The sequence below is a fragment of the Grus americana genome, chromosome 8, assembly GCF_028858705.1.
Source record: "Grus americana isolate bGruAme1 chromosome 8, bGruAme1.mat, whole genome shotgun sequence".
Taxonomy (NCBI): domain Eukaryota; kingdom Metazoa; phylum Chordata; class Aves; order Gruiformes; family Gruidae; genus Grus; species Grus americana.
In genome coordinates, this window is record NC_072859.1 from 32,928,632 (window position 1) to 32,954,038 (window position 25,407).

The following is a 25,407-nucleotide window of genomic DNA, read 5'->3' on the forward strand; positions in this document are numbered from 1 at the left end:
AACAGATTTGGTGCACATCATATACAAACCAGGTATGCTCTTGCCGTGTTTGGGAATTATTCTGGCTTGCAGATGATTTCCCCCCGCTCCCCGCAGTATGGATAGTATCAGTGCATTCAGCTTCATTTCACTGGACTGCAGGCCCCTCAATAGCCTGCAGTACAAGCATTATTCAGCCCAGCACGGCAATCTCAGCAGTAGCAGACAACTTCCCTTCTACTTTGTCTTTCAGTGTTTGCACAGTCAGATAGTCTAAGTTTTTACACCTGCGAGCGTGGACTTTGTTTAACATAGAAAAATGCTGTTTATATATGCCCTGGCTTGTATTCTGTATCCTTCCGTCCTATACAAGAAATGTTCAACTTTGCATTAATTCCCAATTTGTATAATGGTCCCAGATATTCTTTGTCAAAATATACAAAGATTAAAGCTCCAGTTTGTTGAATGGTTTTGTAAACCTTATGAAGTATGTGCTTTCAGCAGCTGGATATCTTTCTTTAAACAACCGTGTTCTTGATATGAGAGTGGTTTTTATTGCCCCCGTCTGCGCAAACAGTTTTTGTGACTCTGCCAAGCTCTATCATGGAGTGCCATAGTCTATATGAAACCGGTAGTGAAAGGAGATGGGGAGGGATGGGAGTGAAAATCTGTCCAGAGCCACCAGGAATTCACAACCTCCAGCTGAATATTGATGCTGCTTTCCCTTCCTCCCTCTTGATTGATTGATTTGCAACGAGTTAGGCCTTGACTTCTAGAGATATCAGGCATGCAACTGAATTTGAAGCTAGTGAGCAGGAGCTGCAGACATTCAGTAACCAAAACCTGTCCTTTAAATAAATGCTTTGTATTGTTTTAGTCATGATAAGGCCTTTTTTTTTTTTCCTGAGGCACTGAGAGGGGTGTTGCAGCTTAAATCCATAGCATGTCGATAGAGTCGTTACACACTAGGGCTTGCTTAGATAGTTGGAGTGTGATGTTACATCTCATTACTGTGTGACCATCTTTTAAAATACTGATACAATTAAAAATGTTCAATAACATCAGTAGCTTGTTTTTAGCGATTTGTCATGGATGATCAAAACTAACAGCGTCTTACCTAGATCCCACTAGATGCAGTGGAAAAAGATTATTTCTGGGTTAAATGTACTTTGAGCTGATCCCAGAAGTATCAGAGGAAAGATGTCTGTCCTAGTTTATAAGTTAAGGAAGGCCAGACTCTCGTATTTACGCTTATGGACTATTTAAAAAATCTTTGCAGTACATCGTGGACACGTTGCTTCGTTCCAGTTTTAATTGATTTGATAAGCCTGATTCAACTACACTACTCTCAAAAAACCTAGTTAAGAAAAACAGTGCTTTGGCAGGTCAGCGGGATGTTTCCTTCTTCGGGGTAGGCACAGACCGACCAGGAATGTACCTTTTCATGCCATATGTATTTTTAGTTCTAGGTCTGGCTTCTAACACATGCAGGAACCACAGTGTAATCCCGAATTGTTGCCTTTTCAAATAGATGATGCAGATTATCCAAACTGATAACATTCGGTGGTTCCCAAATCTGAGCTTTAGGAATGTGCGGTTTTACATTTAATAATGCAGTACTGGGAAAAACTGGTAACTCCAGTTTGTTGACCATTTTTAAAGCAACCGCAGATGGAAAACGAACTTAGAGATGTGATTGAAAGCTCCTTGCTCAGAGGTTAGGAAATACCAGATTAAATACAGTCAGAAAGAGTTTGATTCGACCATCTTGTGTACATGCCCAGTCTGCTGTTACATGGTCACGTTGCCGATTTGGTACCAAACCCCCTGTTCATCCCCTGCCCCAGTGCATCCTAGTTGAATGATGCTGTCTTAACGAGCTGGCCAATATTTTGTGTTATCTCGTTGGCCGCTTCTGAATGCCTTCCTTTGTAAAGTGTTTAAAAAAGTAAAGGTGAAGTGTGCTATGGAAGTTCTAAACCACAGACTCAGCTTTTTCTCAAAGTTACCCGTGATCAGCCTCAGGTGAAAAAATATACCTCACTGTCACCCTCCTGGCTTTCACCCAGGCAAAAGTCTCCTGTGTTGACTTAAAGTTACATGATCATTTTTAAAACAAAGGTAACCCACTCAAAAAAACCCCAAACCCAACCAAACAAAAAACCACAACAACCAAAACCCCACAACTGAGAGAAGATCTAAGACGGGTAGCAGAGGATTTTGGCAGTGTTGCCAAGGTGGACGTGCATGTGTTACTCTGTTCCGCTGGTAATAGCTGTTTCGGTTATTTCAAGAAAACCCTGCAGTTGCCAGTGGGGGGTGTGTGTGTATATATATATATTTTTTTTTTTTTTAATCAAACCATTCTTTTGATTTTCTTAATTACCTTGGTACACAGCTCATAGTATTTTGCCTTCATTTTTGCAGATTGAAATCTTTTTTCCCCCCAGCTGGGATGCTTGTATCAGCTGTAATCCATTTGTGATTAAAATCCTTCAGGGTTTTTTGTGTGACTGGTGTGTATGGATCAAAGAGGAGGCTTGTGACAGTGGTGCTGTGCTCCAGCAGCAGCGGAGTGGCTGTAGATACAAGTCCACGTCATTAAATAAGGTGTAGTGGGAACGAAAGAGAGTAATGCTCTCAATGTTGTCTTGATCAGAGCGTTAGCTTAAGGGCATGTGAGTTTTCTTGCTGTTCAACATGCACCATGCGTGCTGGGAAAGGATGGCAAGGCAACACGGGGGGAGTTAACTTGGTGATGAGACACGTAGTATCTAACAGTGTTTTCAAAACACGACGGTACTTTGTTCTACCCCAGCAGCTATTTCCTGCTCCTGCTCCAGGAAGGCAGTGCACAGCGGGGCTCGCACGCTGCTAACCTCGCCGCCTTTTGTTGCAAACGCTGCGGAAAGTCTCCTCTTTGACTTGTACATCAAACTGGTGAAGGAACGTCACAACCGTGGCGTTTTTGGAGGGTGTATTTGTCTGAGAATGGGTTATCTGATACCTACGTATCTAATTGAAAATCACCGGTATTTATCCAGAGCCATTTTGGAGTTTGTAGTGAAGCCAGTTCTGCTCCGAGGCTGGGTGTTTGCTGGGGACATTGGAGAGAGGAGCACGTCCCATCCTGCTAGCCGTCAGGACCGCAGCTGAAGCGCTGCAGCAGGATGTTCACCTATTTGTTTCAGGGGGAAAAAGAAAAAGGAAAAAAAAAAAATAAAGGAAACAGACCAGAACAATGCAAAGGGAAAGCACCAGCAAGAGAACAGTATGTTCTTTGTAATGCTTTTTCTTTGGGGACATCTATTGCTGGCAATAAGATTAAATCACTGAAACCTTCCCTGAAGCTACATCTGCCACTGCCTACATTTTCCAACCTCAGTAATAAACTAACATTTGCCATTGTTCGTTTCTTCTGGATTTCATTTCTTACAGATTTAACCAGCGCTATTTACCACAAGGCATTCAGTTCTTGCTTAAAGCTGAGATCTATGCCAAGTCCCTAAAAATATTCATAGCTCCAAAGAATCTGGTTTTAAATAATATCATAAAAAGTAGACGATATTAATACGGTGGTTCACACTGAGTTCACGTATTGCTGATGCCAATGTATAAAAATGATGGAAGCCCAAGAAGCTCTAGACAAGACTACCCTGAAAGTGTTGAACAAAATCCTTTTTACCTTTTTACTGGCTGTCTGTATTTTAATTATGGCAGTAATTTTCTTATCTCAAAATATTAACAAAAATAAATAAATCTGTGTTACAGTCTTGCTTATCCTGACCTGGAGCGCTGTGTCTTTTCACTGCGGAGCGGTGAGCTGTGTGGGTCGTGGCTGCCGGCGTGCGGGGTGTTTGGGAGGGAGGATTCACGCACCCCTTTCTTTCCCGCAGGATGCCATAGTGATCCATGAAGTTTATGAAGAAGGGGCAGCAGCCCGGGATGGCAGGCTCTGGGCTGGCGATCAGATTCTGGAGGTAAACGAGTCTCTCGGTGTATCTGCTTGTACCTTTGTGGTGTGTACTTGTATTTGATGCAGCGTAGGGTTCTTGTAGGGGAAAGAGAGATCAATTAGTAGGATCTGGACTTGAAGCTTCTTTTGTGTCACTAAGAACATCCTGACAAATTCATATATCCTTATATATTCATGTAAACTGAAGGTACAAATTGAGAATATATTAAATTTAATTGAGCAAGGCAGTTCTCGAATTACATAGTTCAGCTGTCATGTCCAATAGCTCAGTATTATTCATCTGTTTAATCTTTCATTCGGAGGCCTGCACTACCGCCGCCGCTCCAGTATCGCTGGATATCTCTGCCTGCGAACGAAGTGCTGAGCTGGGCGAACGTGGGGCGAGAGGGCGAGGGTGGCCGCAGCATCGCTGCGAGCATCCCTGCTGAAAAACTCCCGGTGCCCGCCAGCGGCGTGGCTGGCAGAGCTGCCGGCTCCTTCAGGCCACGGTTCATAAAAACAGAATTATTTCTGTGAATAAATGTGGTGGTTGGTTTTTTTTCCCCGCAGACAAGCATGGAAACGGAGGAGGGAAAGGGTTAAGGGCGAAGTGTTGGTCTGCAAATGAAACTTGCGTCAGGCAGGGGTTCAGCGCAGCTGCTTGCAGCGTCTCGCTGTCAGATCAGGACAAATTCCCAGCATGGCTATTAAGGCTTTGGTGTGTAGGGTTAGAAAAATAGCGAGGGGTACTTGGGGAGTTGTCTTTACAGCTCTTGCATTGAAAATATTTTTTTTAGCGTTAAGGCTGAATGTTGTTTTCGTTTTATAAATAACTGTGTATTAACAGAGCACAATAATTAGGGGATAAAAATGGGGAAGGTTTATTAATTCTTCTCTAGCCAAACAGGAAAGTGCTAATGTTTGTGTGCCCTAATATTGTTGTTTCAGCTTTTAAAAGCTGTACTAATGAATCAAAAAGATGACTCTGAGTGAGTTTCAGATTAGTAGGATAAAGCACACACAGATACCTGTGTTGAGAAAAGAATACCGATGCAGTGTATAAATAAATGTGTGCGGAGTTAGTACAAAAGAATATAATTACTACAGATTAGGCTTAATTATCTTAATGTAAAATTAAGTATGATTGTAACTTTGCATATCTAGAAATACTGAGAAGTATTTTCATTGCCTTAAAAGTTATTATGTTATGTAAGTGGATTATCATTCTATTGTTATTCAGTTACAGTTCATGCTGCTTCCTAAAGATACTTCAAAAATATTTAAGCATTGATATTTTTTGGTATTAAGAAATAAAAGATGATTTTGTCAACAGAATATTGGCAAACACCTTAAAGGGTTTCTGTGGATCAGGCTTGGCAAAATTAGAAGATTAAGTTTCAAGTTGCAATAGGGTTTTTTTTTAATACTTGGGCATTCAATCAGAACTTCTTGTTCTATCTGATATTACTAAAACGCTAAAACATTTTCAGGTTATCGTAACAGAAATGTAATTGAGCACTCCAGGAGCGGTCTTGTGTGCCATCTATTGGAGCAAAGCAAAATAACCATTTAATATGGCCTGCCTGGGCTTTGCCATTGCCATTTCCTGACAGCTCCGATTCCTTCCGTCTTCGGCTGGGCGGTGTTGCGAAACCGGGGGAGAAGGAACCCGGGCAGTAAGAGATAGGGGAAGCTCCAAGGAGCACGTCCCACTGTTTCTAGTTGTAAGTAAGCAGCGTTGTTTGAGGTTCCAGCATTTAAAAAGAAGGGAAGAACACCCGGAAAACTTGCAAGCCAAAATATTTTGGTGATCATGATTTATTCCAGGCAGTGGCACAAAGCACCGAACTCGGTGCTCGCTAGGAGATCCAGGAGCTCGGCCCCCTGGAAATGGGAGCACTAAATTAGAGTGCCAAGGGGTGTCAATTTGACAAATTTGTCCTCTCACACAAGGGTAGGGCGTGATGAAAAGATCATTTATACATGTCATTTGGAAAGAAAACACTGATTATTTCAGGTGAACGGGATCGATCTGCGGAATGCCAGCCACGAAGAAGCTATCACTGCGCTGAGACAGACGCCCCAGAAGGTGCAGTTGGTTGTTTATAGAGATGAAGCGCACTACAAAGATGAAGAAAACTTAGAGATTTTCTATGTAGATATACAAAAGAAAACAGGCCGAGGACTAGGGCTCAGCATAGCTGGAAAACGGTAAGAGTGTCTCTCTGATCCAACTGCACTTCAAACGAGAAATATTTTGCTTTTTGCCATAGGAACAACTGTAGCCATTAAATGGAATATGAAATAAAGGAAAAGCTCAGTAAGGAGCAGAATTTTGTATCCAAATACCTTCAAGGATGCCGTGGGGCGGTGGTCCTGGCTCCTCTAGCAGAAGGACGATGCGGCTGTGCAGCAAAGGCTGCTGCTGCCCAGGAGGGCTCCCAGCACGGAGCCGTGTCCCGCTCGGAGCGAGCGTGGCCGAGTGGGCGCACGCAGAACCAGGAGCTCACTGTTCTGCTCGCTTCAGCGCAGCCGCGTCTTGGGGCTTGGAAGCCCTAGCCACAACTTTTCTGCTTTCAAAATGGGGAGAGAAGCCTTCTTATTTCCAAATACCAGGATATGCTTTTGAAAACGGATTTGTCAGTTAGATCTAGCTCCTACTCAGGTTCAAAGGGACCCGTGTCAGTGGAAGGTAGGAGGCTGAGTTAGACCCAAATCCTGAACGATATCAAAGTGACTCACAACGCTACAGACAGCGGTTCTGGGAGTACAGAGCAGAACCTGAGGTACAGGGGTAGGTAACAGCTGCTTAATAAAAAGTGACTTTTTACTGATGTATTGCTAAACCATTGCTATTAGATCATTCGAACCAGAGCACCGATAGATTTAATCTTTCATTACTAGAAGAGATTTATGGCATGACAGTGGCGAGCACTCGTTCAGTGTTGGTGCATAAGAGTCATATGGTTGCTCTTCTGTATTGCCCCCCCAAAATTTATTTGCTCAATTACAAATCATCATGTCGTTATCCTTACTGCATATGGTCACTAAAGTTTCCACAGCAGTTTTTTTTATGAGTGGTGATGTTTAACCCAGGTGTTGTGAGCAGATTGTGGGTTGGGTAATTAATTTAGCTTATGTAAATTACCCTACAGATGGTAATCACAGTCTCCAGCCTTCCCGCGTTTGCTTCTGTGCAAAACTTTCTGTACTATTGCTAACTGCTTTGCTTGTGGGGATTTCCACCTTAGAGGTAGCTCGATTTCTGAAGTCAAGTCAGTGATACCCAGATATAATTCAGGTTGTGAAGTGTCGTGTCCCTTCCCTGCGAGGGAGGCTGGAGCTGCTAAATAAATACATTTCCCTCATCTGCGTGGCTTGCTGCTCTCGCAGCCACAAAGCTGGATTTTTTTGCCACATAACTCATGTGCAAACTGTAAAAGTCCTTTCTGCAGATTTCTCTTGGGGGCCTCCAGGCTTCTAGAAAAGCAACTGAGCTGAACCTTTAGGGGGAATATAGAAAAAGAAATATCTGAGGCTGCATAATTCATGTCAGGCACATCAGGAGATAGTTTAAGTCCATCTTAGACCGATCCTTGGCTTTTTATTCATACAAGTGGTATTTTTCATGAATCTTTATGGATCGTACAGTCAGAACTAACAGTTCAAGGGGAAAGACAGCATTAAATATAGCAAAACATGCCTTGGTTTTAAAACTCATAGGTTTTTTACACCCCGTTCAACCATTTGAGTGTAAAACTAGTTCTTCCTCTGGTCACAGGTTTCTTTTAATGTCTCTTAAATGCAAGTAATCTAAATTGGTCTCCCAAAGAATATTGGATTGTGTAATTAGCCATATGCTTCTTGCATTGTTAGAAATGGAAGTGGAGTGTTTATCTCTGACATTGTTAAAGGAGGAGCTGCAGACCTAGATGGAAGATTAATTCAAGGAGATCAGATTTTGTCTGTAAATGGAGAGGACATGAGAAATGCCTCACAAGAGACTGTTGCCACTATACTTAAGGTGAGTACATAACACATTTTAAGACCTAGAATTGCAGTTACCAACACTGTGCAAGGTAATAATCCTGAAGTGCTGTTTACACATACGCAGGACAGCTCAAACTGAATACCGAGACAGGAATTTTATCTGAAAGAACTTTGGGAGATTGATTTAAAATCACTTCTCCATGTCTGTTTAGAAGTGGGATGATATGAAGTGGGAAAACAAAGACATTTATTTGAAAATGCAACAGTGTATTTCATACATGAGAAAAATATTTTGAAACCTGAGAATCATACAAATCAGAACTGAAATAAAATGCCTTTGGCTTTGCTGCACTAACCTGCAGCTGTAAAATAGCAGCTTAAATCCGTTTCTGCACAGTTTTCCATCTTACAGGAGTGATTTTATACTCTGAAGTTGTACAGTCTGGGAGAAGTTGCCTTTTTCCATTAAAAAGCACGTGGCTTCTTGAGTTGGAGGAGCGGGCAGGCATGGCCTGATGTTAGCTCTCCGTGCAGCTCCCAGCTCTGGCAGCCCGGAAAGGACGGGTGGGAGTGATGCTGCAGACCCATTTCTATTCCAAACTGCATCTGGAGACGAGGGCTTTTTCCCTGCTATCGCCACTAGTGTTTCTGCACGTGATTCCTTCCATTCTTGAAGGGAAAGGCTAATTATTCCCTTGCTTTTTCCATTCGGGGTTGGTACCTGGCCAAAAGTTTACCTGTTTAAGAACTGGAAATCGGTGGTATGAGGGTATATTATTAAGTCGAATCCACATGTGTTAAATTCACCCTTTTCTGCAGCATTTTTTCTCTGAAGTGTTTTTCAGGAATATTGTTTGTGGCAAATGTCTGTTAAAGAGTTGGGGGTTTTTGTTTATTTTTACTGAGTAATTGGCCATCTCCAGTCTGCCAGTAGGAAGATTCATACTGACCTTGGCAACCAGGATAGACCTTCAGGATAAATCTAAATCCAGGGACGAGTACTTTTTGTGTTGTCTAAATACAAATGTTAATGTTTTGAGCAGTCCTTGTGGTTTTCTTCACGGAGTTGTGGTGCTGAATATAAACATAATTCTCTCCAGGAGAGCATGAAATATTATATGTCTACTTAAATGCTGTACATTGCGTTTTTGTTTTTTGTTTCCAAGTGTGCCCAAGGCCTAGTGCATCTTGAACTTGGAAGACTGCGAGCTGGATCATGGTTATCACGGAAAACGTCCCCAAACAGTCAGGTTAGTGACAAATTCATACGTATATAATGGAGCTGTGAAGAGCAGGGCAGGGCAACAGCGCACAGGCGTGCATGTGAAGCTCACTCGTTCCATAGACTTACTGCTGAGAGTGTGGAACAAACTAATTTATCGCAATAACTTTCTGTGCTGAACTGCAAAGTAAGTCTCATGCTGATTGAGTAGAAGAGCTAGTTAATGTATTTTTTTGTTGCTGTTTAAGGAGTGTCTTCCTGAGACACACCAAAAATATGTAATAGCTTTCTCAAATGATGATGCCCAGAAATTTTTTAGACCTGCAAAAATGCTGAATGTATTTTCCGCAGCTGTTTTGTCAATCAAAATGAGTTAATGAAACTGAACTGTATCTTTGCCTATCTTGTGGCAGAACCACATGAGAGCTGCTTTGCTCTCAAAGAAAACACAGAGCAATTTCCTGCTTCACTTGCTTTTTACCTGAAGCGAGGACAACAATTCATTTTTCAATCAGTGCAGGGCTTTTCCCCTCTCCCTGCGCCCCCAAATCAGCTCAGACACTGATACCATTAGTATTAAAGTCTGAGTACTGCAAAGGAGAAAAGCCAGGTAAGATGACTTCGAAAACTTTTTTTTAATGGATTTTTCCTGACTGCTTTGCCATGATATTGCAGTTGCCAGTGTCCCCAAGAGAGACAAGCTGTGGTGCTATTGCTTTGGAGTATTTTGCCCCCTCTCCACCCAGGGGCAGCTGTCGGGGACCCCGGGGACATCGCCCACACACCTCCCTCGCACGCTGATGTGCAAGCGGGCAGGGAAGGCTGCACACCGGTGGGATCCAGCCGTTGCAAATGCTAAAAGAAGGTCTCGGGTTTGGAAATGGAGAGGAGGAGCCGTAGGAGGCTTAGGGGGGGATGTAAGTTAAAGCAGGAATGCTTTTAAGGAGGTCGGTAAGAAGGGAGGCTTGTCCTTGATGTTGTGCATCAACAACCCGAAAAGGGTGCCAAAATCATAGTCACGTGGTGTGATTTCTTAACTTCTAAAGGCCAGCAGTGATCCAGCCTGCTGCTGGTGCGGTGTCAGGAAGGGCTAAGGAGCCCGTAGCCATGCAGAACAGCTGGGCTAAGCCCAGCTTTAAAAATAATGACTAAATATCATTGGAGAAACATCTGCACTGCATGCAGTGGGCAAGGAAAAATGAAAGAGCAGAGGAAAACAATCCTGATTGCATTAAGTAAAGACAGCAGTCTTGACTATTACTTTCTTTTGGTCATTGTATCAACAGCTAGCCTAAGCAAGAGCAATGTAATCAGAAAGTGGTGGTTAAAAATTATCTACCCGGTTTTACTGTGTAAAACTCATAGCTGAAAGGGAAGCAAAACACCATAGTATCTAACATGATTCTAGGTAGAAAATCAGATCAAACGACGTCATCTCCCTTTCTTTGTAGCATAAGAGGCTTTTGCAGGCACCTACTAATTTCTGTATTTCTTTTAATACAAGAAATCGTAATTGCTGTTCTTAATGCAGAGCCATTTGAGGGCCTTCATCTCACTGCTCCTAAGTGACTCAGTGATTTTGAAAACTGAATAAATATTTCCCGGCAAAACCATTCCAAGAGCTATAAAAATATTGGCAGATAATACAGCAAATCAGCTTGAATGATTTGCACAACTGCGAGCGATGTTTTAGAAGCTGCTGGCCAAGAGCATCCAGAACTTTTGTCCTCACTTGGCTTTTTTCTTGGTCCGCTGCATACCTTTAACAGCAGAAATACAAGCCTCATGGTGCAGGACAGTGATTTCTTTCACGCGCATTGCAAATCATGTTAACTGACCCATGAACTGGCAGCTAGAGGTGGAAATTGTGCTCTGCCTGTTGTTCGTCGCTGACAGCTGCACACTGGTCAGTTAGGATAAATGCTGCCAGAGCTTTTGATTCACCGCCTAATGCGTTTAGAGGGAGAAAGCTCTGCTGTGGATGGAGAAGTATAGACCAGATCTTTGTTTTGTATAAGGCAGCTTAGTTGAAAAGGTCTGGCCTCGGTGAAACCTGTTGTTCAGACACATTTCCTAAATTGATAATGATGTTTCCTCGAGGGGCAGAGTCTGAAGAAGATAAAGCCAGATATGAGACAGGGAAAAGGAGGGCTGGAAAGGGACGGCCAAGGATTGGGAACATGCACGAGCAGCTGTCTTAGGAGGCTTTCCCTTTTGTCACCTGGCATGTTAGTCTGGAAATAAGAGTAGGTTCTTGGTGAAATGAAAGGAGCAGGGACAATTACAGGACCTTGTAGTCAGACAATATATTCAGCTAAAATAACAAAGCCTGTAGGTTACTGCTGCGTAGCAAGATGGGTGTGAGTGTTATCCCTACCGTGCGGGAGAGGAGCTGGGACGTGTCCTGCTGGCTCCCTCATGGGGAGCCCACAAGCTTCAGCAGCAACTGTCATCTCCCCTTCTTCTCTGGTTCAGAGACACAGTAGGAATAAGCAAAGGAGGGAGTTAATCCTGCTTCCTTATGCTCCCTAGAGCAGATCCGAACAACCTACACATTAGGTGTGCATGGAGAGAAGTGCAGTTGTGTGGTACTGTGAGCAGTGCTACGGGTTTGCCTACGGCTTGGGGACAGGTCTGGTAGGTTCTTCCCCCTTTGGAAATGAAGTTGGAGGGGGTTGCACTTGTGTGGCCGATGTGGTATTTCCAGTCTGGTTGGCACAGAGCACAGCTGTGCCCGTATGTTGCAGGAACTGGTTTAAAGTTAACGTTTGGGTTTGACTCACGAGTTTTGATTTATTTTTATCCTCAGGCAAGCCAACAGAGTGTCCATAGCCACTTCCACCCTGCGCTTGCTCCAGTCCTCTCTACCTTACAGAATTTTGTCAGCACAAAAAGATCTTCAGCAGATGTGTCTCAGAGAAACTCAGGTATAATCTGGGCGGAGTAGCTGCATGTTACTTGCTTTATATTTGTGCTGGTTTAAAAGCAAAGCTGAATACTTGAACCTGGTTTTCCCACTCAGGCTCCCAGAAGACTGATATTTTAAAACCCGAACACTTTCCAGCAGATGACATTATTTTTATGTCTACCAGTGGAGTAACAGCTCCTCTATTTTAAGTGCAGAATTCCTGCGCCCCGCTATTCCCCGACGCCCTTGTCGGAGGCTTAGCACAGGCAAGGTTCTCACATTAGAAACAGTTTTCTCAGGGAATAAAGCTGCCACCACTTCATTTATATCTTTGTTGCTCTTGAGTGTATAAAGGAGTGTTTTGTAATGAGAAAGTCACAATGCTCACTTTGCAATTTTCAGATTTAGCAATTGCTAAATCTACAACCTGCAGTAGCTTGCGGAGAGCCTGCACGTTGACCTATGTCAGAAGTCGGTAACCTTTGCTCATGTCTGAGCGTGAGCAGAAGTAGAAGACATTTCTTCTGCCAGTTTGCGTGCGCTGGAGGAGGCGTGTGGCTTTTTAGACAGCCTTCCTCATGTTGTTTTGAAGGGCCCTGCAGCACAGAGAATGCATGTCTGCATACCCCGATTTGGCATCCCCGGGGCTTCCCGCTGCTGCGGACCTCGCTGCACCCCAGCGATCCTGCCTTCTCTACTCACTGCAGATATCTGCACAAGCACACGCGCATGGCGGTGAGAAATACTGATAGGTGTTATTAAGAATCGTTAACTCTTGAAAGAGACTAATTCTGCCTGCCTTCTAAAAGGTTCTTAAAATAGTTTAATTAAAGCCAATAGAATTAGGGGTTGGCATAGCAGAGCCCAGGCCCTGAGTACACCATCAGCTTTTAGGCTGTTTAGTCCCAGTTCAAATGATTCCTTTGAAGTGTCCTTTTTTTGTCATCCTTTTTTTTTTTTTTTTTACTGTTTTGAGTACTTTTAAATATCCTATGACTAGATATATGCCAGCCAGACTTCCTGTCTGTCTATTATTTACTAGTACAGCACAAATTAGAAGAGAAAATCAATGGAACCTCAACAGTCTCAGACCAGCCGTGTGCCCTACCCTTTGTGCTAGGGACACTGTGATTTATGAATAATAAGCCAATCTTTAATTGAGTGAAATGCACAATAGGGCTTTTCTTCAGGCCGGCAGAGTGCTGCTATTCAATAAATCGCGGTGAGCAGCGGCCGCGCGACAATGGGCGTCATGGTGGCATCCGTCAGCCGGAGTGATTACATCCGTATTCATCTCTGGGTGAAACAGAAATCCCATCCTCCTCACGTGAGCAGCACTGCCTGGTTTGGCACAGGAAGGCTCCGCTTCTGCTTGGTGATAACTCTGACTAGGCAGCGAGGGACCATCGTCACCTGACAGTGTTATCTCTTAATTATATTATCTCTTAATTACAGAAGCTAATTGTTTGTTTCTTTATTAGTAGGAGCAGATATGGGCCCAAGGACTGTGGAGATAACAAGGGTCAGTGAGTTATTTTCTATCAATTCAAAAAGCTGACACCTTTAACTGAAGTTGTTAATTTTTGTAGTGTTTCTCAGAAGTAAAATTGCATTATTTATGTTTGCGATAGGTTGTGGGATGTGTGCCTGTATAATGGGACCTGCATGTGTGAGGATGCATGTGTCTGTCAAACCTATCTATTTTCTCCCTGTTCCATAAGTCAAATGACTTCGTTATTGCCCTGCCCTGATCATTGACTTCTACAAGTTGCTCCAATTGCAAATTTTGTTTTGTTTTGCATTGTTTTAGGGACCGAATGATGCGCTTGGTATCAGTATAGCAGGAGGGAAGGGAAGTCCATTAGGAGATATCCCCATCTTCATTGCTATGATTCAAGCCAGTGGTGTGGCTGCACGTACCCAAAGACTTAGAGTGAGTAGAGGGGTCCTCTCAATATTTCCTATTTCATCTGCCATGTGTCCCACAGAGAAGGAACCTCAAGCACTTCTGTATATGCCATCACTCTGCTAATGTCTCGTAGGCTACTCTGCTTCTTTGTATATAAAAACAAAACAAAAGACCCCAAACCTGCCCTTCTTTTCCCTTTTTAATGATATTGTATCTTGGGATAATGGCAATTGTTGCCCACATTGGAAAAGTGACATTAAGACAAAGAACATAAGTGTATTTGCAGTGGTCTTTGAATGCGTGTGTTCATCCAGACCCAGGGACGGCAGCAGCAGGCTCTCTGGAAACCAGAGGCTTTGCGGGGACTGCGGACTGGGCATCATTTAGAGCTCAAACGAGGTAGAAACCAGATCAGAAGTTAGTTGTTTGATCTGAAGGCCCTTACAAAGAAATGCCAAAGTAAGGCCTTTATATCAGACCCACAGGATATCTGGGTTTCCGGGACTGACCATGGTGAACACCTCCAGTTTTGGAGAGAGTTTCAAGGAATCATTAGTATTGAAAAGAACTTATTATGTAGATACACGGGGTCGCTTTGGCCCATGAGATTCGTTAGTATGTGCTGCTACATTCATGCTGTGTCTCTAATAGATTTACACAATAGCCCTAAGTGCCAGGGTCAAGATCATTTTTATGTGTAAGAGAAGAAATCATCTAGGTTAATTAGATTATTATCAGAAGTGCCTGCTTTCCTATACTGCATCCAGCACGTGCGTGCATAGTCTGTAAGAATATGAACTTGTCTGCACGTGTGCACATGAATCCTTTCTGGATGGGAGGACAGCAGTGAAAATCTCACTCTCTCTTCTTGTAAATGGAAATAGTAAAATACAAGCCGTCTTTGTTTCTCTGATCACATTGTTATTTTTAAAAAAATCCGTATTGTACTTGCTCTGAAGAATGGTAAATGATCACTAGCAATGCAGAATTCTCACAAAAGAGATCCTGCAAAAGAGAAGCATGACTGTGCAGTGCCAAGTTCACGAGGAATTTTAAGCATTCTTAATTTTAATTTTCCCTAATGCTAGTAATTTTCCATTACCGTTGTACTTTTAGGTTGGAGATCGGATTGTCAGTATTAATGGACAACCTTTGGATGGGCTGTCTCATGCAGATGCGGTTAATCTACTAAAGAATGCTTATGGGAGCATTATCCTGCAGGTATGGTGATAAATTGAACATGCAGCTGCATGAGGGTAGATAAATGGCATTCAGGAAAAAAAATCCCCTAAGCATCACTGGCACAAGGCATCACAGAATTGCAGGGTGCTTGCTGATGGGAATTACACAGAATGAAAGCACAAAATAATTTTCATTCAAAAATTCTTTATTGCCACTCATACAGGCTGCGAGCATGATTATATAAAAGCGTAACAAAGAGAACAAAATAACTTGTTGCTACACATGATAAATCAACAAGCTTCCAAGTTTTGTTTGTGGGGTTTTTTTAATTTGAAGTTAACTAGGAACAAGAAATTATGTGTATGTGTGCATGCACGTAACCAGAGTGTGACCAAACTGCCCACAGTGTTAATTTCCTTGTTCTTGAAAGGCGGAGAAGAAAAAAACACTAGCAGCATTTAGTAAAAATGATAGCATCATCATTAAGACAGTGCTGCCTAGAATTGATTATTCTACAGGTAATGAATAATAACACTCGAGAGAGAAAACAGTGTTATCACTGCCGTGTTTGTATGCTAGCTAAAAGGAAGACATGTTCTGCCACTTTGGTTCTAATTGCTGCTTGCCAGTATATTCAGCTTTAGTTTATTTTTATGTTTACACAAAGAAATGGGAAAAATACTTGCCAGAGAGAATTCAAAATACTGCTCGTTTGCAGAATTATTGTAACAATTGGAAAACAAGCTTAAGACGTACCACTAAAATCTACTCTAATTTTCTTTATCATCACAGCATATTGGATTGGAACGCATCTTGAGAGATTTTTGCAAGCTTCTTGCTTGCATTACAACACAAATATGACTAGAAAAAATGGAGGGGAAAAAAGAGGGGGGGGGAAGGAAATTAAATTATAATAAACTTAGTTTTAGACTTGCTTATTCTTTGTTTTGTGTGTCCGTGAACTGCAGACCTGGTAAGTGATGAGCCGCTTCCAGAGCAGATGGTGTATTCGTGTAGTTTGGAGTCAAAGGAAATACACAGATATACACCAGCTGAGGATTTTCTGTTAAATTATAGTTATCATATTGTTACTAACGTTGAGTAATTTCACTTTTCATGTCAACAGTATTCCCTGAATAGAAAATGAAAGCTTGCTGCAGAACCCAAAATTGCTAATCTTGAAAGCTGTAATACAGCGTGTTCCACCTCATCATGTATTTAAAAATATTCCTGATGAAGCACACTGTCAGTTGGTCGCTCGCGTAAACAAAGAGGTTCTTCAAGAAATGTCTTTGGGTTTGTCAGTTGACGGGTTTTCTTCTTCTTTGCTGTCTAGCTTAAAATGCGCCTAATACTTTTTACAGATGATACGGGTTTGTTCTGATGGAATAGAGTCTATTTTCCTCTATTAAAAATCTGTTACGAGAAGGTGGGATGTTGTGTTTTAATACCGGCAGGGAGCAGCGTAGAACCCCTGCCATAAGCGTGGCGATACGGTTACCTTGGGTGCTAATCACAGCTACTTCTCAGTCACCAGATTGCTGGGTTTTATTATTATTATTAAAACAATCTAAATGGAATAATCCTATCGCTGTGATAATCATGACTGATGTGTCATTAAGTAATTCTGTTTATTATCAGGTTAGGCCACTTCATGGCAAACTGCTTTGAAAGGTCAGATAATTGCGTTCAGTCGTGTGGAAAGGCTTATTATCAGTACGTCCTGGGAAGGATGGTAAAGGAGTTTGCAAATGCTGTTTGCAAATGGGAGATTAGGGTCTCAGGGGAACAATCATCCCTTTCGGCTGTTTTGATGCTTTGGTTTAATTTAATTTCTTTTCTGCAGGTGTAGTAATGAGATAAGGGGAAGCTTTTTTACAAGGTTGTTGAACTCTGATACGTTCTTACTGCCAACTGAAGATTTTTGAATATAGATTTATTTTGCCCTCATTTTATTTAACAACAAATATGACAAATACTGGCTGGCACTCTTTCCCCTACTGCAACAGGGAGGAAAACTTAACGGTGTCTTTGCTGGCCGAGCCAGGTGCTGCTATCTTCTCTGCCGGACCCCTTCATTTAGGGCGCCCGAGAACCTGAGTCCTGGGACGCAAAATCTGCATGAGAACTAATCTTCCTTCCTAGGAAATGCTGCCACCCTCTTGGCTCCAAGTGATTAGAAAGAGGGAAATACTGTTATGGAAGAATTGTGAGCATTCATTTAAAATGGGGGATTTATATAATGGATTTTTTTTATTTTGAAAAGGTACGTTTCCCTTAAGCCATGTTCACAGCAAGGAGTGGAAAAAGTACCTGTCAATTTTGATAAACTAAGGCCATAGATAGCTAGAGGAAATATTGAAAATATACGTACTAGGTATTTCTCACTGTCTCTGAGCCGAACTCCTGCGCACTACAGTGGACGTCAAGCAGAGAAGAATATCTCATCGGAAGGAGATGGAGCTAGGGGATAACCACGGCATGTAGTTGTTAGGAAATTGATGTCCTTTCAGCGGTGAATACTTAAAATCCAAAATCCAAAACGAGTGCTTTGCTCGATTTTTTTTTTTTTCCAGGAAAAAAGCAAAGAATAGAAAACTAGCTTGCAATGAAAGGTTAAAAAAAAGCTAGAAGGGGCATCGCCACTTTGTGTTTAATAAATCCCAGTGGGCCTGCAAGCTTTTATCCTTGTGAGGCTAAACCCCTGTGAACAGCAAACCCCAGACCTCGGCATGCGAGTAGCTGTTTTCTCAATGCGGCCATAGTCGACTTTGTAACTAAGTGATATGACGTCGATAGGGTTGCTTTAAAAAGCCAGAGCAAGTTTGCTGTTCCACAACCTGTCAAAATATCACTAACTCAATTAATTACTGCGTGGTAGTAATTCACCATGGTTTCAGAATTATACAGGAGCCAGAACTGGGAAGTTTAAGAATCCCATTTGTTGCCCTTAGTGGACGTGCTGGAAATGGCAGAAAAGTTGAAACCAAGGATTGATTTCTGCCCACACAGCAAACCAACCAGTCTGAGGTATTTTAGGGCCTTTGCCCAGTATTCCCTTGGATCTCAATATTTTGCGAAGGTGCTCTCCCTGGGACACCTTTACGTTCAAGCCCAATCCTGGATGCCTCGTGTTGACTCCAAGACGTACCTTTTACCTTGACAAGGTAACCTGCATTATCCAGAAAGGCTGTTCCCCTCTGCTCAGCATCTGAGTGATAGTCACGTAAAGGTAAGAGCAGGCTACAGGGCAAAGTTTGCATTTAACCTCCAGAAAGGTGGCTTTTAGTAACTTCTGCTATTTGAAAGTGTTGAATTAGTAGGAAATTTAAGAAAGTAGGACTTGTATTAGAAATTTGTTTGAAAAAAAAAATCAATGACTGATTTTTTTCCTAATGTATTGGCTATTTTTGTACATAATTAGCCAAGATGTCTTTGGTATTAAGTGAACACACATTGTACTTCATTGCATCCTTCTGTTTAGGTTGTGGCTGATACCAACATCAGTGCCATTGCTACCCAACTGGAGAGCATGTCTGCGGGATGCAACCTTAACTCTTCTTCCGAGCATCCTTCTGAAGATCCCGAGTAAGTTTGTACTTAGTCTGCAGAACTCAGGTAGATTTCTATGCCCCATGCAAGGGAAAAGCCTAGGCTGGTGAAGGAGGTCTCTCCCATTGCTTTTCTCTCTAATTTTCCATCACCTTTAAAATGTTAACTATGAGCTTCTCTAGGCTGAACACAAACTCATGTCCATCTTTACCTGGTGACAGAAATTGCTTGAGTAAATAAGCACAAAATGTGTTTCCAAGCACTAGTTCTGAACATTTTTTTAAAAAAAAAAAAATTCTCCTTTCTTTCCTAATGTGTTATGCTGACATGATAGTTCTGCCCTTGTCTGCTGGCTTCCTTGCCTGAAAGGAGTTAGGATCGTAGCAATTGGAAATAATTTGTCGTTGGCAGACTAAAGTAAGAGGTGTTAAAAAGCCTGATAGCAGAGACAAATGTTTCAAAACATGTCCCAGAACTTTCTTTGTCTTCTGAATCTTTTTAGTTTACAATTCGAAAAAGTCTGATTAAAAAAATTTTCTACTTACAGCACTTCTGTATGGTGATGGAAGGTAGAGATCTAGCCCTCCCATGGCCGTGCATCATTCTCCATTGTGTGCTTTTTAGGGCAGCTTATAGCATTCCAGTTATCATTTTGAAATTCATTTGATCTTCATTTTGGTTCATTAGCTTTGTTATGCTCTTCATTTTCATTCTTTGTTTCATTATATTTATTTTAAGAAGCTGAGATGCAAGTTGCTGCCCTACCTCAGGGGTTTTTGGGTATAAAAGTTAAGCTATTTATGCTGCATTCTGTAGTTTTACAATGTGAGATACTGTTTTTATTGCTGCTCTCAAAGGAGAATTGCTTACTTCACAAAAGGATTTGTATTCTCTTTTCATATTAAAATAGTAAGGAAATTTGGATGTGGAAAATATGAAGCAGAATTAGGTAGGCGTATGCATTTGTTCTGTCCTAAAGAAATGGCGAGATATTAGTCATCATAGGCTGCACCTTTATATAGGTGGAAGATGCCAAACAGCTTTTTGTCCTCAATAATTCTTTCTAAATATGTAGAATGACTTTTTCAAATTTGAGATGGATACATAGCTATGAGTGGTCTAAATTCCACCAGAAATCTTCCTCTGCTCGATGTAGACAGTAAAAGCCCCTGATGAGCAGTTCAGGGTCTAAGTGATGCAGGGAATGAGGGGCTCTCGGGAGTCAGCCTCTGGGGTAACGAGGCACAGGGATGTAGGGAAAAAAAAAAAAAGAAAAGAAAACAGCCCAAAGAGTCGGCATTAAAGCTGAGACTATAAACACAAGTGTTCCTGGCTGCACCCTGTCTATTAGACTCGTTCCTCTGAAGTCATAAAATAAAATTATGCTGTAAGGAAATTGTTGCAGTTGCCACTTATGCAGACTACAGACGACAGCTTGGCCGGTAAGAAAGCAAACTCTCCTTTCCGTATGTGCAGCGACTGCAGATGAGGGGAGTCTCACTTCTGCATCAGAGATAAGTGCTCTTGTTGAGTTCTTATTAAAAACGAGTATTTTCAAAGTGAGGAGCTGAAGTACACAGAACAGCGTTTGAACTCCGGGCTGCGCAGGAGTGTGTTTCAGTGCAAGGGCAAGAGTCGTGGTTTGTGACTGTATGAAAAACTTCTTGATAGACAAATATCTCTGTAAGTCTTCCTTCTGCATAAATTCCCCAGAGACAGACATTGCTATTCTAAGTGATATTTGTTGTGTTTTCAGAGCACCTCATCCTAAGATTATTACTTTGGAGAAAGGCTCTGATGGACTGGGATTTAGTATTGTAGGGGGGTATGGAAGTCCCCATGGAGACCTGCCCATATATGTCAAGACTATATTTGCCAAGGTATCTTTTTGTTTTGTTTTGTTTTCTCCCTTTTTTCTGTATTATCTTAAAAAATAAACCCAAGCTTTGGCTTGGATAATCTATTATGTAGTAGAAAGCAAAATGTACTAAGTACATGGATGTGAGTAAGTGGACCTAAGCTGGCTTCTCAGTTTATATTTCATATTACTGATGGCTGAAACAAGATGCTTTATCTCAGCAAAATTGCTCTGTGTACTTGGGAAACTTGTTTTTATACATTAAAATATTTATAAGGCAGTTTTATATCCGTAAATCTCAAAGAGCTCTCCAAGACGTATGGAGGCATCGCTTTTCCCACTGTACAGGAGAAGAGACAGTTGCAGAGGTGATGTATCTTTGTCACTGAGCTTCAGCAGCAAAACCAGCAATAAGCTCCTGTGAGAAAAAAGTCACCTCAATCAGAAAAACCCCCAAAAGATGAAAGCTCCATACCTTGTGGCTTGATGATGAATTGGCTTACACATCGGTCCTGGCTGTAGTTGTTCTCCCTTGCTTCCAGCTTCTCTCTCATGCCTCTCTGTTCTCCACCGAGGCCAAGGAAGAAATGTGGTGCACCCATGCTCCCGCTGGCACTGTGCTCGGCATGGCCACACAAAGGGAATTCTGGAAATGGGGGGAAGAAAAACAGTGGGAATTAGGAATATTTTACGTAAAGTAACCTTGAAGTCAGTCACACGCAGTTTTTTGTCCTGTGCCTACTTGCTGTCACTCGTGTCAGCGCTTCTGGCAGGGTAGATGACCTAATTAAGAAAACTTCATCTGAAGGTAGAGTAGAAGTCGTGTCTCCTCTGCTTCTGCGATTCCAGGGGTCAGAGTGCAAATATCTGGTCTTTTTACAATTTTCAATTATTAACATGGGAAGATATTGTATCTTTAAACTGATGCGTAGATTTACAAGTTTCTACATGTAAGCATGGCTGAGAAACCCTAAATCGAAGCTGGAATACGCTGCAGTCACTGGTGGGGCCACGGAGGAGAAACGGACACCGTGAGCCCACCTCTGGGCAGGGCAGGGCTGAGCATTTAGACAAAAGAGCTGCACTGAGGCCTCTGGAGGAGAACAGCCATTTCTAAAGCTCTGTGGAAGCTTCTCAGGACCTTCAATGGGGCCCAGCTCCATCCGGGGCTTGGGGCAGTGCCCAGGCTGTTCTGCTGCATGAGCTCTGCGTCCCTCTCCCTCCCAAATTTTAACCCATTTCTCAGCACCGCATGCAGAGTACATTTAAATACTGCTTTAACAAACCTCTCCGTAATCCTAAAAGCCAGAACCAGTCTTTACACTGCAGTTTTTTCAGGGATGAGCCGCTTCTCTTCTTCCCAGGGGTGTATCACCCACCCCCACTGCCCCAGTCCTCACGGGTTTGGGTAAGCGGGGCTGAGTGACGGGCAATGGTCGAAGCACTCCGGGAGACTTCAGCCCTGTCGTTCCCCATTTCCCCACCCAGTGACGGTGGGATTTCCAGTGCTGCATCCCTCCTCATTTCATCCATCAGCATTAGGAGAGACGGGAGGGCTCCGTGCTACCAGCCGCTAACGAATCGCTTTGCCGTTTGCAGGGAGCAGCTGCGGACGACGGCAGACTGAAGCGAGGCGATCAGATTTTAGCAGTTAATGGGGAAGCTTTGGACGGTGTCACTCACGAGCAAGCTGTAGCTATTCTGAAGTGCCAGAAAGGAACTGTAACATTAACGGTGTTATCGTGAATGTCGTTTCGCTTGCGGAGATAAATACAATTATTTTAGAACATCAGTAGAGCTATAATAATACTGCTCAGCCCTGAGCAGGTTGTAAAGCAAACCCTGGCAAAAACGAATCAGTATTCACCCCGTTGCCAGGAAGGGTAGCGTGCATCTCAAGCTTCGTTTAGCCGTCCCCGTTTATCAGCCCTTCTCCCCGCCCTCGTCTACTCCTGGTGGCTTTTGAGGTTTCTCTGGACAAGTTTAATTAAGAAACTTCAAAGAACAATATCCATTTTACTTAATACATCAGTTTATCCCCACTAGTCTGAACCCCGGTTACAACTGCTGAACCTGGAATCAGTTCGCACACAAAAGAGAATTTAGATCATCAACTGATCTCATCTGATCAGCAGAAATAAATGCAGAGTGACTTGTCATCTCACTCATGATTTACTTATGCTAATTGTCCTTTCAAGTATGCCAGAAAACATTAGCAATGTAATTAAATTACCACTGTTCCAAATGATGAAATATCAAATTCTCCTCTGGGAAATTATTTGTGCTCGGCACAGTAAGTCTGCTAGTCAAATGTGAACTTCTCATGTTTATCTCTTTGGGTAGGTCTATGGAAGTTAGTCAGAGGTAATTACTGTGATGTGTCAATTTGCAGCCTTTAGCATGAAAAATAAACTAGGGGAGAGGGAAATTGATTTTTTTTTTTCTTTTAGGCTTTTAAAATGTTTGAGCCTTTTCAGATATTTAGACAGCATGAACAACAACAACCTATCTCATTCTATTCTAATTATATTTTTAAAGAAGAAGAAATGTGCTGATATATGCCAGGCACATTGCATACAAAGGCAGTTGTTGTTGTGCCAAGTTGCAGCATAATTGTTCATCCTGAAACTTTAACGAAGACAAAAAGTTTGCCTCAGCAATGTGATCCTGTTATTCTAGTAATGACGGTGAGCAGTCCCTCCGCACGCCGTCTTTAAGGCTGGATGAAGTTAATCCAAGCCAGGAAACCGTTTTACGTTTCCAAGGCTCTCCCCAGGATCAGATACTGCAGGAAGAGGCTTTCACGGATCACAGAGGATGCTTCTCTCTGGGGGGTGCTGGAGTTCCATTTTGGATAACACTGAATAATACCGGGCAGCGGTGAGGTGATCGTCGCAGAAGACTGCTGCGGCAGTTTAAGATGATGTCCTCCCCAGGGCAGAGCGCGCAGAAGGGGGTTCCTCAGCCCCCTCCGGCAAGTCGGACGGCTCAGTTGAAGCAACCGTCTATTTTTTTGGTTTAAGCTAAGCCAGGCGAGAGTGTGCTGAAGCCCTCGAGGAGCCTTCCCAAGGCCTGTCCCGCTCTGCGTGGTGGAGGTGGGATGCAGGGATGTTCAGCCACAAGTTAGCAACTTCGTTATGTGTCGCAGCCGTTCCTGCAGTGATTATGTGACCGCGGCCTTAGCGATTTAGCAAATGAATTTGGCAGGCAGATTAATGGCAATGCGAGTCGTCCTGGTTTAATCTTCCTATCCAGAGGAGCAGTTGGGTTTTAGAGGAAGCAGCCCAGTCTGATTTGGACTATTTGGTATAATTTATAATGATGATGTAGCTGGGAGAAATTAAAGGGGGTGGGGGTCAAAATTGGCCGCTCATTTTATGTGAAAAATCCCTGGCCTTAAAGGGAAAGAAGATTCACAATCTGTAGTACAACAACCGAGTAGGACAAGGTTTGTGGTAGAGGTGCTGTCGTTCAGTGTGTTGTGGCTGGAGTGGGTGTTCCCCCGGTTGACATCAAAGAACAGGTACAGCAGCGAGGTGACCCACGCTGAAAGAAGCCAGCCGTGACTAGCTCTCACTGGAACGGTTTTCCTTATTTCATTGCAAAGTTTTCTTTAACTTCGGGTAATCACAAAGTGCGTTTAGCCTGCTGGAACCATTAGTGGGTGTTCCGTTCGTAGTGCCTGGAAGAGACTTCACGTTTTCAGTGGGTTCCCGCTGTACTGTTTGATTTGCCAAGTGAAGTGTTAGTGGAACCTTGATTGCAGACGCACAGAAATACGTCCAGATGGAGCGAATTGGAGAATTTTTAACAAACTGCCTTTGGTTGCAAAAGTATCCAAGGTATGCAGAAGTTAAAGGCAGGTAGGTGAAATGCGAAGAGGTACCCTCAGAAATCGTGGATGGAATTTATGAACAAAATGTAACAATTCCTCTGTCTGATTCTGTTTTTATTATAGCCATTGCATTCCTACTTTAAGGTGTTGCCACATTTAATCTATGAAGTTTTACACGGCTATTTATTAGCCTATTATGCACATACTGTTCATATACATAAAGAATAGAATTTATGGGCTGAGATATTTTGCACTTCTCATTGCTCAGAATGAGAGAGAACATTTTCTGCTTCTTGTAATTTGCACTTTGTGTGTTGAATATATTACTGCCAAAAATTATATTGCAACTAATTGATAAACCAGTGACCATGCGGAGAAGCGTGTGCTGTATGTACAGGACCAAGTTAGATAATTAAATTTGCATTACGCTTGTCTGGGTTGAGGTGTTCTGGTTTGTTTAAAACTTTATTTCTGTGCAAGGGAAAAAGCAATTAAACCTCCTGATTGTATGTTTACGTATATCAGTAAAATGAGACATTTTATGACTTCAAAGATTCTAAATAAAGCTGAGTTACATAAGTAGTTGTGCATTTTTTAATTTTTTTTAAATTTAAATCACTGTTAAAATCTATTCCATGAGATGTCTGTTTGCTGTTCCAAGTAGGGCTCACGGTTGCCCGTCTCGGGGAGCAGGAGCGGTGGAAGGCTGTGGCGACAGCCGGGCGAGACTCTGCGTCCTGGTAGCAGGATTGCTGCCGAGTGAGGCAGTCACGGGAGCCATCCCCTGCACGTCTGTCCTCTGCCAAAAAGCTGCAGCCACCCACCTAGATGGCCCTGGCCTGGTCAGTAGTTTCTAATCAGGGGAACACCAACAAAAGCAGCTCGGTTGAGAAACCAAGGATCTGGTGTACAGGCAGCAAAACCGGGGGAGAGGAAGAAAGGGATGAAGATGAAGGGCACTGAGCGACCAGTGTTGTACCAGGAGTAATCAAAGTCAACACGAAGCGTGCTTGCAGG

The 25,407-nt window shown here is 42.6% G+C and overlaps 1 protein-coding gene across 11 annotated transcripts in view; it reads left to right on the forward strand.

The window, feature by feature from the left end:
* The window catches only part of PATJ (PATJ crumbs cell polarity complex component), a 155,219-nt gene extending 130,250 nt beyond the window's left edge, over positions 1-24,969 (forward strand). For 4 of the 11 annotated variants that reach the window (XM_054833741.1, XM_054833739.1, XM_054833743.1 and 1 more), the window contains exons 35-45: positions 3,876-3,959; positions 5,952-6,145; positions 7,811-7,958; positions 9,091-9,174; positions 11,956-12,073; positions 13,536-13,576; positions 13,865-13,987; positions 15,080-15,184; positions 18,630-18,733; positions 20,454-20,577; positions 22,155-24,969. In XM_054833741.1, the coding sequence (XP_054689716.1) occupies positions 3,876-3,959; positions 5,952-6,145; positions 7,811-7,958; positions 9,091-9,174; positions 11,956-12,073; positions 13,536-13,576; positions 13,865-13,987; positions 15,080-15,184; positions 18,630-18,733; positions 20,454-20,577; positions 22,155-22,301 (1,272 nt within the window). In that variant the 3' untranslated portion in view covers positions 22,302-24,969. The other 7 variants (XM_054833742.1, XM_054833748.1, XM_054833745.1 and 4 more) reach the window with 6 other exon arrangements.
* The last annotated feature ends 438 nt before the right edge of the window (positions 24,970-25,407 follow it).